This window comes from Dreissena polymorpha, chromosome 3 (assembly GCF_020536995.1).
Source record: "Dreissena polymorpha isolate Duluth1 chromosome 3, UMN_Dpol_1.0, whole genome shotgun sequence".
Lineage (NCBI taxonomy): Eukaryota > Metazoa > Mollusca > Bivalvia > Myida > Dreissenidae > Dreissena > Dreissena polymorpha.
Window position 1 is genome coordinate 74,703,638 of NC_068357.1, and position 13,252 is coordinate 74,716,889.

Consider the following 13,252-nt stretch of genomic DNA (forward strand, 5'->3'; position numbering starts at 1 on the left):
GCATTGATCATGACTGGCAGATGACCCCTATTGATTTTCAGGTCACTAGGTCAAGGGTCAAGGTCACAGTGACAAAAAACGTATTCACACAATTGCTTGCACTACAACTGACAGCCCAATATGGGGGGCATGCATGTTTTACAAACAGCCCTTGTTTAATATACAGTCAATCTTGTGGATGCGACCACTTGTATTAAGCGACCTTTGTCTTATGCGACCATTTTGAAATCCCACGGAGCTTTTTCGCTATATAATGATATTGTATTAAGCGACTTTTGTCTTACGCGACCAGGGACCGCTGATTTGTGTGTATTTTGATGTCCGAATCTTGTATTAAGCGACCACTAGGAGGTAAAAGTGGTTAATCTATCGATCTTTCAGGGACAAATCCGTGTTAATTGTTTATCTAAGCCGATAAGATGTACTGTTACACCCCTGCTTTGTTTTCACAACCATTATGATTATGCTTTGTCTCGTTGACCGGTTCTGACCGGTATTGTTGTAGACTGCGTACTAATATATTGAGTTGAATAATAGAAGAACGTATTGCGCACAGTCTACAGCTTAAATAGTTTACTATGTGGATCGTTAAGAGACAATGCCGATTTTTCTCGAGTATAGATAACAGGTGCAGAAACAATGCACTGTACGCGACAAACATTTCCTGAGAAGTGCGGAAAATAAACTATTAATCGGCAACATCTGTCGAAATCCGTACATTACCAATTTGTAATAATGCTAATTAGTAGATATGTGTAAGCCAATCATATTGTTATATTCTTAATGAATTTTCCAACCAGGTCTGATTGTTTGTTTTCAATTGACGTGTTATGTATCATAATCGAGTTAGATTTCCTTAAGCGTACATGCAGAAATTAAAATGTCAAAACAAAAAGTGTTAACGTTGAACGAGAAAATTCGGGTTTTGGAATTGTCAAAGAGTATAAGTGCACGTAAAATCGCAGACGAGATTGGAGTCGGAAAACCCCAAATTCAGAACATTCTTAAGCGTAAAGCCGAGGTGCTTGAAGACGTGGAAAATAATGTGTCAGGTGAAAAAAAACGCGCAATATAGAAACGGAAAGAGAAATACATGTGATAATATATCATAGCTTTTGGCTTCTGACATTTATTTCTAGTTTTAGCTGTACACATGTATATGTAGACTGTTACACATTTTTAGCAAAATTCTTTGTTCTTAGGAAAAATATTTCCTTGTCTATGTTGTTTTTGCAAATAAATATGTACACACAATTGATTTATAATAAATGATAATTTATAATAAGTGAACAATAAAACACATTATAAGTAAAATATTGTTTATGTATTGTGTTTATATTCATTTTATTATAAAAGTTAAAATCATTGTGGATAAAAGAGATAATCCTTCATATAGATTAAAATTGAGGGTAAGCATTCTTCCAGAATGGCCTTTTGTATTCAAAGACCGTTTTATTAAGAGACCACTTTTGATTACTCCCTTGAGTGGTCTCTTAATACAAGATTGACTGTATATACAGTTTTTGTTTAATTTACTTATGCTTCTAGATGTTATTTGTACATCCTGAGCAAAATTTGCATCATAGGATCCGTTGAGTATTGCACAATACAAAATTAATTGATCTGGTTAACATGATCCTCCTTACATGTACATGTTTTCAAAGTGATAAAAGTGTGCCATTGTGATGGACCATATTGAAGATAATTTTCTAATCAATATTCATTCAGATTTTGATGGTATAAGTATTTTAACAAACAGATGAATACATTTAATACATAGCAATAGAAAAAATATGCCTTTGTAGATTGGAACACACACCTGCAGGTCGCCAGAGTCATTAAAATTGTTTTTATTTCATCGTAGTCTATAATACCTCTTCACTAAGGAGTCATGTGCTTATATACATGTAATACCACTTTTATCAAATGTATTGTATATCCTACATGTTCCTTTGTATGGTCTGTAAAATATACAACATACCTATTTATTGATTTAAAAATCCGTGTAACATTTTACATGCCGGGTTAAGACAAACATGTATACTCCAAATGGATGTTATTTACAAGTAAATACAACAGGATTCATGGCAAATACAACAGGCCAAACTACATATAACTGTAAACTGCTTAAGAGAATATATATTTTTTAGGCAGTTATATTACTTCATGTCTCTGGAAGATTGATACAGTACCACAGAACAACCAATGAACCATGTGACCAATAGCCCATTCATTACACCAATTGATTTGCTGTCATAAGGCTGTTTCCAATTCTCCCAGGTTATTCTTTCCCCCACCCATAAATGTCCAAGTTCCATCCATGATAGAGGTTTGCTGTATGATGTTTACTCAAGGCACAATCTATCCTGACATTCCCATGTCAGTTAATTTGTTCCACAAATAGTGCCACTAATTAGAGATTTAATAGCCTTCAACATTTTAATGTGACACTGCTATCTTAATGAACCTGGGAATGGGCCGGTATATTGCATGGTTTCAGTGTTATTTGTAGCGTGGTTTATTTCCGAAGTAATTTCCGTTGTAAAATGTCAGTTTCCCTAAGAAAGGCTGTAATTGACATTTTGATCCTGCAATTTCCTTTGTCTTCTAAAGAAAAACTGAAATAATATAAATGTCCTTTAATACAGCACGATCTTACTGATAATTTTATCAGATTTATGTCAGCAATTTCATAATAATAATTATCATTATATTTCAATTCTATTTTGTTGACATAATAAATGTGTTTATTTGTTGTTGATAAAAAGCAAAACACAAGTAACACCCATAGTGCCTTATTTATTATTTGTTGAAAACTTCAACTGGATGCCCTGGATTGCCACAGTTAATATGTATTGCATACTGTTAACATCTTTTCACCTGTATGTAAGTTTGGCTGAGATATGACCCAGATTCCATCCCACCTGTTAATTGATCACTATCTTCAAGTCTGAGGCTAGGAAATTGCTATTCAGTCAACAGACTGACAAGGTTCCTTCCTATCTTTTTAGTGTGATTGATGTCTTGTGGGCTGCAAGTTTTCAGTTCTGTTTGGACTGATCTGGCATGTCTGTCAAATATCTTATTTATCATAAGAGTATGTTACTTTTCTCTTTGTGTACCATATTGATCTTTTGCAAAGCAATTAAGTAGTTCAACAAGTTGAAAAATTATAATCGGCCTTTGAACATAATTGATTAGTTATTTTAGAGACTTTAATTTGTTTAAAGTTTATTAGTAGATTGTTGGCCTGATTCTCTGTGTCAATTACTGATGACATTTTCGATTGCTTTAATGCATTGTGGGTAAAGCTATGTCAACTATGTGTATTATGTGAATTTCTTATCATAGACAAGAGGGAAATCAGAACTTGTGAGATCTTATTAAATTCAACAGATTGGTGAGACAGCATAATCATTCCTTTTTTTGTCAAATCATTGATCCAAGCGTACTATTGGATATATATATAGAAATTAGAAAGTTAGAAATGGTATATCTAAGCTAGAAGCTTTTATTTATAAGAAGCCAAAATAAATAAATTATTTTATATATACCACTTTAAGAAAATTGTAGTTATTCAACTGTGTAGCTCATTGTTAAAACATTTTGGTCAATATGGTTTACTTTATGCTTGTATTTGAATTGATTGTTTAAAAAACGAAAGCATTAACTTGGCATGTAATTTTTATTTCATATAAAAAATGGAGATTTGGGGGTAGGTGGGTTGTGCTCTATAAGGGAAGGAGCCTTTTAAGGGAATAATCTAAAATTGTATGTTAGATCAATCTTGAAAAGAAGTGAAGTCTTGAAATAATTTGAAGGGCCCCTCATCCTAGTTCAGTGTGTTCATAAATACCATAGCACATGGTCAATATAATAGATTACCTTAATAAAATGAACAAACCACACATTCTTCTTGGTCATGTAATTCAATTACATTCCTTATTATTGTTGTTTCAATACAGTCATCAGTTTGGTTGAGAGATATTGCTTTTGTTATATCAAGAGAAATGTAAGGAATATTTCCTGGCTGTGGTCAGAAACACAATGGTCACTTCCCCTTTTAAGTCATTGGTACTAGCTGTTGTCAGAAACACAATGGTCACTTCCCCTTTTAAGTTATTGGTACTAGCTGTGGTCAGAAATACAATGGTCACTTCCCTTTTAAAGTATTGGTACTAGCTGTGGTCAGAAATACAATGGGCACTTCCTGATTAATCCTAATTGTTCTAATAAAGGTGTATTTGTGATGTCCAATAGTGCCTAACTATTGCAGGATGCAAAACCACAAAGTTGCTGTGGCATTGAGTATATGGTTTCCTTCTACCGATCAGGGATGTTTGATCCCTACTGTGGGAGCATTATTTAGATCTCCCCCAAAGGCCATAGACACCAAGTACTGGTTTTAACCAAGAAATGGACTAGAGAGCATTACAATAAGCCTTAGGCTTTCAATGCTATTGAGCTTAAAAAGATACATTTAAACAATACAAAATCCAAAACATACTGACAACAATAATTGTGTAAATTGATAATTTTAAATCTCTTTGCCTTAGGCTTAAAGTTCAGTTTTAGTCTGCTAAATTCATTGAAATGAATTTTACTTTTGTGATCAAATTATTTATATTCAATCTTATTCTCTACATAAAATTCTCAATTAACTAACAATTAGATGAAGATAAAATATTAAATAGAGATTTGGTAGACTTTTTAGGTTATTGCATGTTAAATTGGGAATTAAAAAAACTAAGGACATTAAATGGGTTTGGCTGGACTACCTTCCCCTTCTAAAAAAATACTTTTTATGCCCCCTTTTGAAGAAAAGGGGTATATAAAGTTTTTGCACTGTCCGTCAGTCTGTTATGCCCCCTTTCGAAGAAAAGGGGGTATATAGTTTTGGCACTATCCGTCAGTCTGTCTGTCTGTCTGTCAGTCTGTCACACTTTTTGTATCTCTAATTCAAATAGTTTTCATCCGATCTTTACCAAACTTGGTCAGAAGTTGTATCTAGACAATATTTAGGTCAAGTTCGAATATGATTCATGCCGGTTCAAAAACTAGGTCACGGGGTCACTTACTACATTTCAAGGATTTAGCATGGTGTCTGCTCTCTAATTGAATTAATTTTTATCTGATCTTTATCAAACTTGGTCAGAAGTTGTATAAAGACAATATCTAGGTCAAGTTTGAATATGGGTCATGCCGAGTCAAAAACTAGGTCACGGGGTCACTTATTGCATTTCAAGGATTTAGCATGGTGTCCGCTCTCTAATTGAAGTAGTTTTCATCTGATCTTTACCAAACATGGTCAGAAGTTGTATCAAGACAATATCTAGGTCAAGTTCGAATATGGGTCATGCCGGGTGAAAAACTAGGTCACAGTGTCACTTAGTACATTTCAAGGATTTAGCATGATGTCCGCTCTCTTATTTGTGGGGCTTTCTGATTTATTTTGATATTCTAAGACATTTTTATGCCCCCGAAGGAGGGCATATAGTGATCGGACTGTCCGTCTGTCTGTCCGTCCGTCACACTTTGCATTTAGATTTCGAAAAATGCTCATGGACAAGGCCTTTCCATACGCACACAAATTTTGACCCCTGTGACCTTGACCTTGAACTTAGGGTCTGCATTTAGGTTTTGAAATCTGCGTTTAGGTTTCGAAAAAGCTCATTACTTCTACCAAGCGTTTATAGGCATAAGTCAATTCCTATGGTGACAGCTCTTGTTTTTGCCTTATATTACATACAATATTTTTTATGGTACAAACATGTTATGGAGCAAAGACAATAATAAACGCAACTAGAATGTTTATAGAATTCACTAAAACAAATATACCATTAACAGAAACCTACAATGCCTGAGAAGTGAACAGAACAAATTTATGGTTGTTTAACCAGGGCACATGTAAGCATGAATAAATGAGAGAGAGAGAGATACATAATTAATATGGTAGAAAACATGTAATCACATTAATTTCTCAAACATTATGATGTATTGCAGGTTTGTTTGTACATGTTTACTGAATGGAACAGATTGCAACAAACTTAGTCATTTTCAATTTTCTGCATTTTAAAAATCCTATCAAGATCCGTTATGAAACTCACTGTCATGCACAAGTGTTTGCAGCTGCTGAAAATGCTATATTTTTGTTCATATGAATTTCAGCAAAAAATTTATACAATGTCTGTCAGGATGGGGGAATGAGGAAGAATTTACAAGAGATAAGAGAAACATGGGTGGACACAGGATATGACATAATAACAATGTATTGAATATTATTATGCGTTTTCAGTGGTATTATTGAAATCTTAATCATTGACAATAGATAGCATTATGCTCATCAAGAGTGTAACCACATGTATATTGATGTCTTTAAATGTTAATGATAAACCAGACTTAACTCTTTCCCACTCAGAATGTCAGAGGCAAAATGAAAATGGATATGTGCAAACAGCATAAAACCAGAACGGCATGCGAGTAACTCGCAGTCTGTTCATGTTTCATGCTGTTTGCTGCTCATCTGTATCTTACAATTAGAAATGAAGCCTTTAAAACTTCAAGACAATAAGAAAGGTATTTAATTATATTTAACTTTCTAAGGGACAACAAATGTGTTAAACATGTATCTAATTAGCTAAAGCATGCGCATAGACATTGTCCCTGAGAGACTAAAGAGCTTCATATATCCCCAAAATAGAGTTATCAAAAGTGGAGCAATTTGTAAGAAATCTTCAATGAGCAAAGTATTTGTATACATACATCAGATGGTTCATCCCACCATATTAAGTTACAACAGCTGTGTTCCCCCCCCCCCCTCCAAAAAAAAAGTGGTGATATAATTGGAGCAATTTGTAAGAACACTGTATTGGGCACGCACCATTTGTATACAATGTGGAGATGAGCAAATATTTGTATACATACATCAGAAGGTTCTCCGGAACTTTAGGCTGACAAATTTACTCAATTTTCGGTGACGGGTCACATTTGCTTAGCAAGTTTGGAATGGCAGTGGTCCGAACAAATAGATATCTAGGTTCTAATATAAACAGTGGCTACCGGGTCTTTAATAATAATATGCCGATATACCGCAGTAAAAGTGTCACTGAAATCAGTATAACACCAAATATATGATAGATAAGTTGTAGATTCAGGAATGCTTGAGGGTCTGCCAGTCTATCAGTTATTATGCCATTTTTACCCTTTACCACTTAGATAACCATTTTGACGCATTTTTAGTCCCTTAGAAAGTTGAATTTAATTTAAGACCTTTCTTACTAGATTCAAATTTTTAAGGCTTCATTTCCAAACCTTAGATACTGATGAGCAGCAAACAGCATAACACCTGAACAGACTGTGATTACTTGCAGGCTGTTCTGGTTTTATGCAGTGGTTGCAAAAGCCATTTTCACTTTGCCTCTGAGTGGGAAAGGGTTAATTGGATTTTTGATAAAGGAATACACAAATATTTTTTTGGTCCGTCTGTGTTAACATTTCAGGAATGGTTTTGAAATATCCTAAAATTAGTTTAGTTCTTAATATTTACATCTATCAAATTGCAGGCAATTATTTCCAATTGTTTGCATAATAATGTTAAGTGTTGAATTAGAGTATTGAATGCTCTTTTTGCTCTTTGAAGATTTCTTTACTTCTCAGCTATATATCTGTCTTATCATGTGGCAATGCCCTTATCTATCTGCTGGTGGAATAAATTTTGAAGAGTTTTTTGTCTGTTCCCACGCTTTGTTTTGTATTTATCTTATCCTGAATATCATCAGGGAGTTTCAAACAAACAACCTCAGGAACCCTTGCTGCTCTAAAAGTACCGCTTTCATTGGGAGGCCAGATATGTTACCTTTTTTCTCAGACAGAAAATATTCAAGTTCCAGGCCTCATCTATTACTAAGGCCACATACATGTATAGGAGTTATGAAACTTCAGAAACATGTAAAGGAGAGAAATTCTTGTTAACCCTTTGCATGCTGGGAAATTTGTCGTCTGCTAAAATGTCGTCTGCTGAATTTCTAATATTAGCATGTTCTTCAATTTGTTTTTAAAGAATACTATCAGAATAGCAAACAGTTTGGATCCTGATGAGACGCCACGTTCTGGGGGTCTCCTCTGGATCCAAACTGTTTGCAAAGGCCTTCAAAATTCAGTTCCAGCACTGAAAGCGTTAACATCTGCTTGTCTTTTATCTAAGCAAGTGACTTCGTGTGTACAAATCAGGGTAAAACATAAAACACTGCATTGCATATAAAAAAGGATCAAAGCTAATTCTCTGTAATATGATTTGATAAATAGATCATATGCCTTGCAGGATGGTAATCACTCGGCATATAATTTATAGGTTAATTGTAGACAAATTGGGCTTTATGCAAATGTTTAAATTGTCATCCCAGATGTGCAGTTTGCGCAGACTAATGAGGAAAACACTCGGTTTTAGCTGGCTTTTAGTTTAAAAGAGTATACATTAAAATAAAAAAGTCTGTAAAAGCAGAAAGTGTTGACCCTGATTAGTCTGTGCAGACTGCTCAGGCAAATCTGGGGCAACACTTTATGCTAATGTTTTAAGCCTAGTTTTCCCATATATTAATGTATTACAGATGACTTTTTTTGTGTTTTTCAGAATGACGATGATGACCACGAGTGTGCTCTCGACCTAGAAGATATTCTTAACTTAGATTCAGATTCAGAACGCTTGCAATATGTCACAGTAAGTGTCCAATTATGTCACCGAAGCAGCTCTCATTTATACCACAACACATGGGGTCAGTTTGTGAGCTATTATTGTTTACCTGACCATAAAAGGGTCAATGTATTAGCTTTTATTGTTCACTGTACTGCAGGGAGTCAATGTGTGAGCTACTTTTGTTCACCTGACCGCAAGGGGTCAATATGTTTTCCATTTATATTCACCAATTGCAATGGGTCCATGTGTGAGCTACTTTTGTCCACCTGACAGCAAGAGGTCAATGTGTGAGCTACTTTTGTCCATCTGACCGCAAGAGGTCCATGTGTGAGCTACTTTTGTCCACCTGACAGCAAGAGGTCAATGTGTGAGCTACTTTTGTCCACCTGACAGCAAGAGGTCCACGTGTGAGCTACTTTTGTCCACCTGACTGCAAGGGGTCAATGTGTGAGCTACTTTTGTCCACCTGACAGCAAGGGGTCAATGTTTGAGCTACTTTTGTCCACCTGACAGCAAGAGGTCATTGTGTGAATTATTTGTGTTCACCTGACCACAAGGGGTCAATGTGTGAGCTATTTTTGGCCATCTTACTGCATGGGCAATGTGTGAGCTACTTTTGTCCACCTGACCACAAGGGGTCTATGTGTGAGCTACTTTTGTCCACCTGACTGCAAGGGGTTAATGTGTGAATTATTTGTGTTCACCTGACCACATGGGGTCAATGTGTGAATTATTTGTGTTCACCTGACCACAAGGGGTTAGTCAATTCATGATCTTTTATTTTTCATCTAATCAAAAGGGGTTATGTATGAGTTATAATTGATCAACATTATATGTAACCACAAGGTAGGTATGCTTGAGCTATTAATGATCATCTGACAAAAAGGGCTATGCAATACTTTTATCATAAGAGGATAAATGTGTAAGCTATAATTGTTAATCGGACCACAAGGGATCAATTATGCATGAGGTATTTTGTATGATGCCATTTCTTTCAAACTCAATTAAATTCAACTAAATTAATTAGCAAATTGTTGAAAATTTAATTTTTTGTAATTGTCACTTTTCATGTTTTATTAAAGAAAAAATCTGCTTTAATTATGCATATGCTTTTTAACTATACAAATATTAAACTTCATATATGTCTTCTGGCCATGGTATTACATGATTGACAGGAAAGGTATTATTGTATCGAAACAGAAGAATAGTGGATCGAGCGCCCTTTCAGGAAACTTCTCTTGTTTATATAACTGGTAAAGAAAATTTGTCAGTTTTAGTGGTTATTAAGTTGTCATGTTGACAAGATAAAAGGTTCATACTAGCCCAGCAACGAATGATGTGGAAGAAAATGTTGAAGATTAGTTGAGATTGCTTCTTATCATCATGAAGTAGTAGGATCCCCCTTTAACTCTTTCAGTGCGGGAACCTAATTTTGAAGGCCTTTGCAAACAGTTTGGACCCAGATGAGACACCACAGAATGTGGCGTCTCATCAGGATCCAAACTGTTTGCTATTCTGATAGTATTCTTTGAAAAAAAATAGAAGAAAATGCTTATTTTAGAAATTCAGCAGACGACATTTTAGCAGACGACAAATTTCCAAGCACGCAAAGGGTTAACCATTACCACTCAGAAGCAAAGTGAAAATGGCTATATGCAAACAGCATAAAACCAGAACAGCCTTCGAGTAACTCGCAGTCTGTTCATGTTTTATGCTGTTTTCTGCTCATCAGTATCTAAGGGTTGGAAATGAACCCTTCAAATCTTGAATCTAGTCAGAAAGGTCTTTAATTGAATTTAACTTACTAAGGGACAACAAATGTGTCAAAATACGTATCTAAGTGGTAAAGGGTTAACCATTACCAAATTGCTAAAAGCAGATACTTTGAAAGTTAGTTTTGAAATATTGTCAAATAACTTACTATATTCTGGATTTTGTATGTTGGTTAACACAAGTTGGGGTGAGAGGTTTTCTACTGAAACCTTGTCCTTGTGATTTGGTCATGATGATTCAAGTAATGTTGAGAATAGTAATAAATATGCAAGAAGATTTTAGTTCAAACTATTAATTTATTAGACGATTATTACAAATATAGAATTTTCCCCCACCCTTTCCTCACATAAATCAACTAAACATCTTTGTAATTGAACAACTCTTTTCAAATAGTAATGTATGCAGACAGAAAACAAATTAAAATTCAGACTGAATGTATTCCTGTGATTATTTTGCATTTTCAGTTCAGGTTGGTTGACGTAAATGTGTGGTTTTCATGTTCATGTATGAAATATTTATGGAGCATGCAAGAAACATGCATTTTTACAGGATAAAGACAATGAAAATTGGTGTGAGGTATCTAATGAGACTCATCAGTTATACTTTTACAACTTTCTCCTGTTGGCTATTCATGACTAAAACTCATCAGTTATACTTTAACAACATTCCCATAATGGCTAATCATGACTTAAGGATGATAAATGTACGCATATATTTTACATGTATGTTGCACAAGGGAGAGGCATTTGTGGTGTGAATGCAACTGGCATATGTGACACATAATGGGGAAATATAATTGCAGTTTCGAGACACATACTGGGGAAATATAATTATCGTTTCTATGTCAAAACATTGACAATCTGTCATTATTGTGGGTTAAGATGACTTATAGCATTGGTTAATATTATAAATGTGACCTTCCGACCCCACCCCTGCATTTTTATGTAAGAAGCATGTAGCCATTGTGTAGTCCGTCTGGCATCTGTACTTTTTTTTATGTCCATGATAGGATTAGAATATATTGTCCTTTGTAACTGATACAATTATTTGGTACTTATTTTGTAAATTGCTGCATATGACCTTAAATTATCTTTGACCTTTAAATAGGTGGTGTTAGGAGTGGGGGGGGGGGGGGCATGTTTTTTAATGTCAAACACAGATTATTGTATCCATTTTTTTAGTTAAGATGCCTGCATTTTGTTCTGCACAGAGTGTGTCTAGGTGATGAATGTGACTTAACACTGGAATATAATACTCGCAATAGCTTCCAAAGGGGTTCATTTGCTTGTAAACGTATCCAAAATTAATATACATTTCCAAAATATTACAGACAAATAGTGCACACACTAGGCAAATAAGTGCAGACAGCTACTGAGCAAAAAAGTGTCCAATTTGATGTATTGGTTTTTGTGAATTTGTGTTGAATTGCTTCCTGCATGAAGAGTGTGTGCACTTGAATGTTAAGAAGACTCGCTTGGTCGATAAGGAAATGCATGTGCAAGTAACCATATTGACCGTGCTGCATGTTACCACAAAACCACAGTCTGTGGTCTTAAAATTAATAGAAACGAGGATTTTATCCTTTAACCATGATAACATCCTATACCTTACAATTATGTTAGCAAACTTGTTGGGTACTTGACCATGTTGTTTAATATGCATGCAATGTTAAGTGTCTGTCACATTATTGAAATGTAGGTCATACTAATGATACATTTACAATCAAAGTTGTGAGTAGTTGTTATTCCCAGCTCCTTTTTATACGCCCGTATAAATACGGGACGTATTATGTGAAACCCCTTGGCGGCGGGCGGGCGGGCGGGGGTGGCGGGCGGCGGGCGGAAGGCATCACTTTGTCCGGACTCTAATTCAAATTGTATTCATCTGATCTTCACCAAACTTGGTCAGCAGTTGCATCTAGTTGATATCTAGGCCAAGTTCGAATATGGGTCATGCCGGGTCAAAAACTAGGTCATAGGGTCAATAAGTGCATTTTCAAAGGGGCCACTTTGTCCGGACTCTATTTCAAATTGTATTCATCCGATCTTCACCAAACTTGGTCAGCAGTTGCATCTAGTTGATATATAGGCCAAGTTCGAATATGGGTCATGCCGGGTCAAAAACTAGGTCATAGGGTCAATTAGTGCATTTTCAACGGCACCACTTTGTCCGGACTCTAATTCAAATTGTATTCATCCGATCTTCACCAAACTTGGTCAGAAGTTGTATCTAGACAATATCTAGGTCAAGTTCGAATATGGGTCATGCTGGGTCAAAAACTAGGTCACAGGGTCACTTAGTGCATTTCAAGCATTTAGCATGGTGTCCACTCTCTAATTGAAGTAGTTTTCATCCAACCAAACTTGGTCAGCAGTTGCATCTAGTTGATATATAGGCCAAGTTCGAATATGGGTCATGCCGGGTCAAAAACTAGGTCATAGGCTCAATTAGTGCATTTTCAACGGCGCCACTTTGTCCGGACTCTAATTCAAATTGTATTCATCCGATCTTCACCAAACTTGGTCAGAAGTTGTATCTAGACAATATCTAGGTCAAGTTCGAATATGGGTCATGCTGGGTCAAAAACTAGGTCACAGGGTCACTTAGTGCATTTCAAGCATTTAGCATGGTGTCCACTCTCTAATTGAAGTAGTTTTCATCCAATCTTCACCAAACTTGGTCAGAAGTTGTATCTAGACAGTATTTAGGTCAAGTTGGAATATGGGTCATTCCAGGTCAAAAACTAGGTCACAGGGTCACTTAAACCATTTCAAGCATTTAGCAAGT

General features: G+C 35.5%; 1 protein-coding gene across 4 annotated transcripts in view; it reads left to right on the plus strand.

Annotated features, from left to right (window-relative positions):
* Positions 1–13,252, plus strand: part of LOC127874788 (uncharacterized) — a 212,690-nt gene that overhangs the window by 174,108 nt on the left and 25,330 nt on the right. For 3 of the 4 annotated variants that reach the window (XM_052419419.1, XM_052419421.1, XM_052419417.1), the window contains one exon: positions 8,630–8,716. The exons of the other annotated variant lie outside the window; for it this stretch is intronic. In XM_052419419.1, the coding sequence (XP_052275379.1) occupies positions 8,630–8,716 (87 nt within the window). The remainder of the gene's footprint in view (positions 1–8,629; positions 8,717–13,252) is intronic. 4 annotated transcript variants of the gene reach the window in all.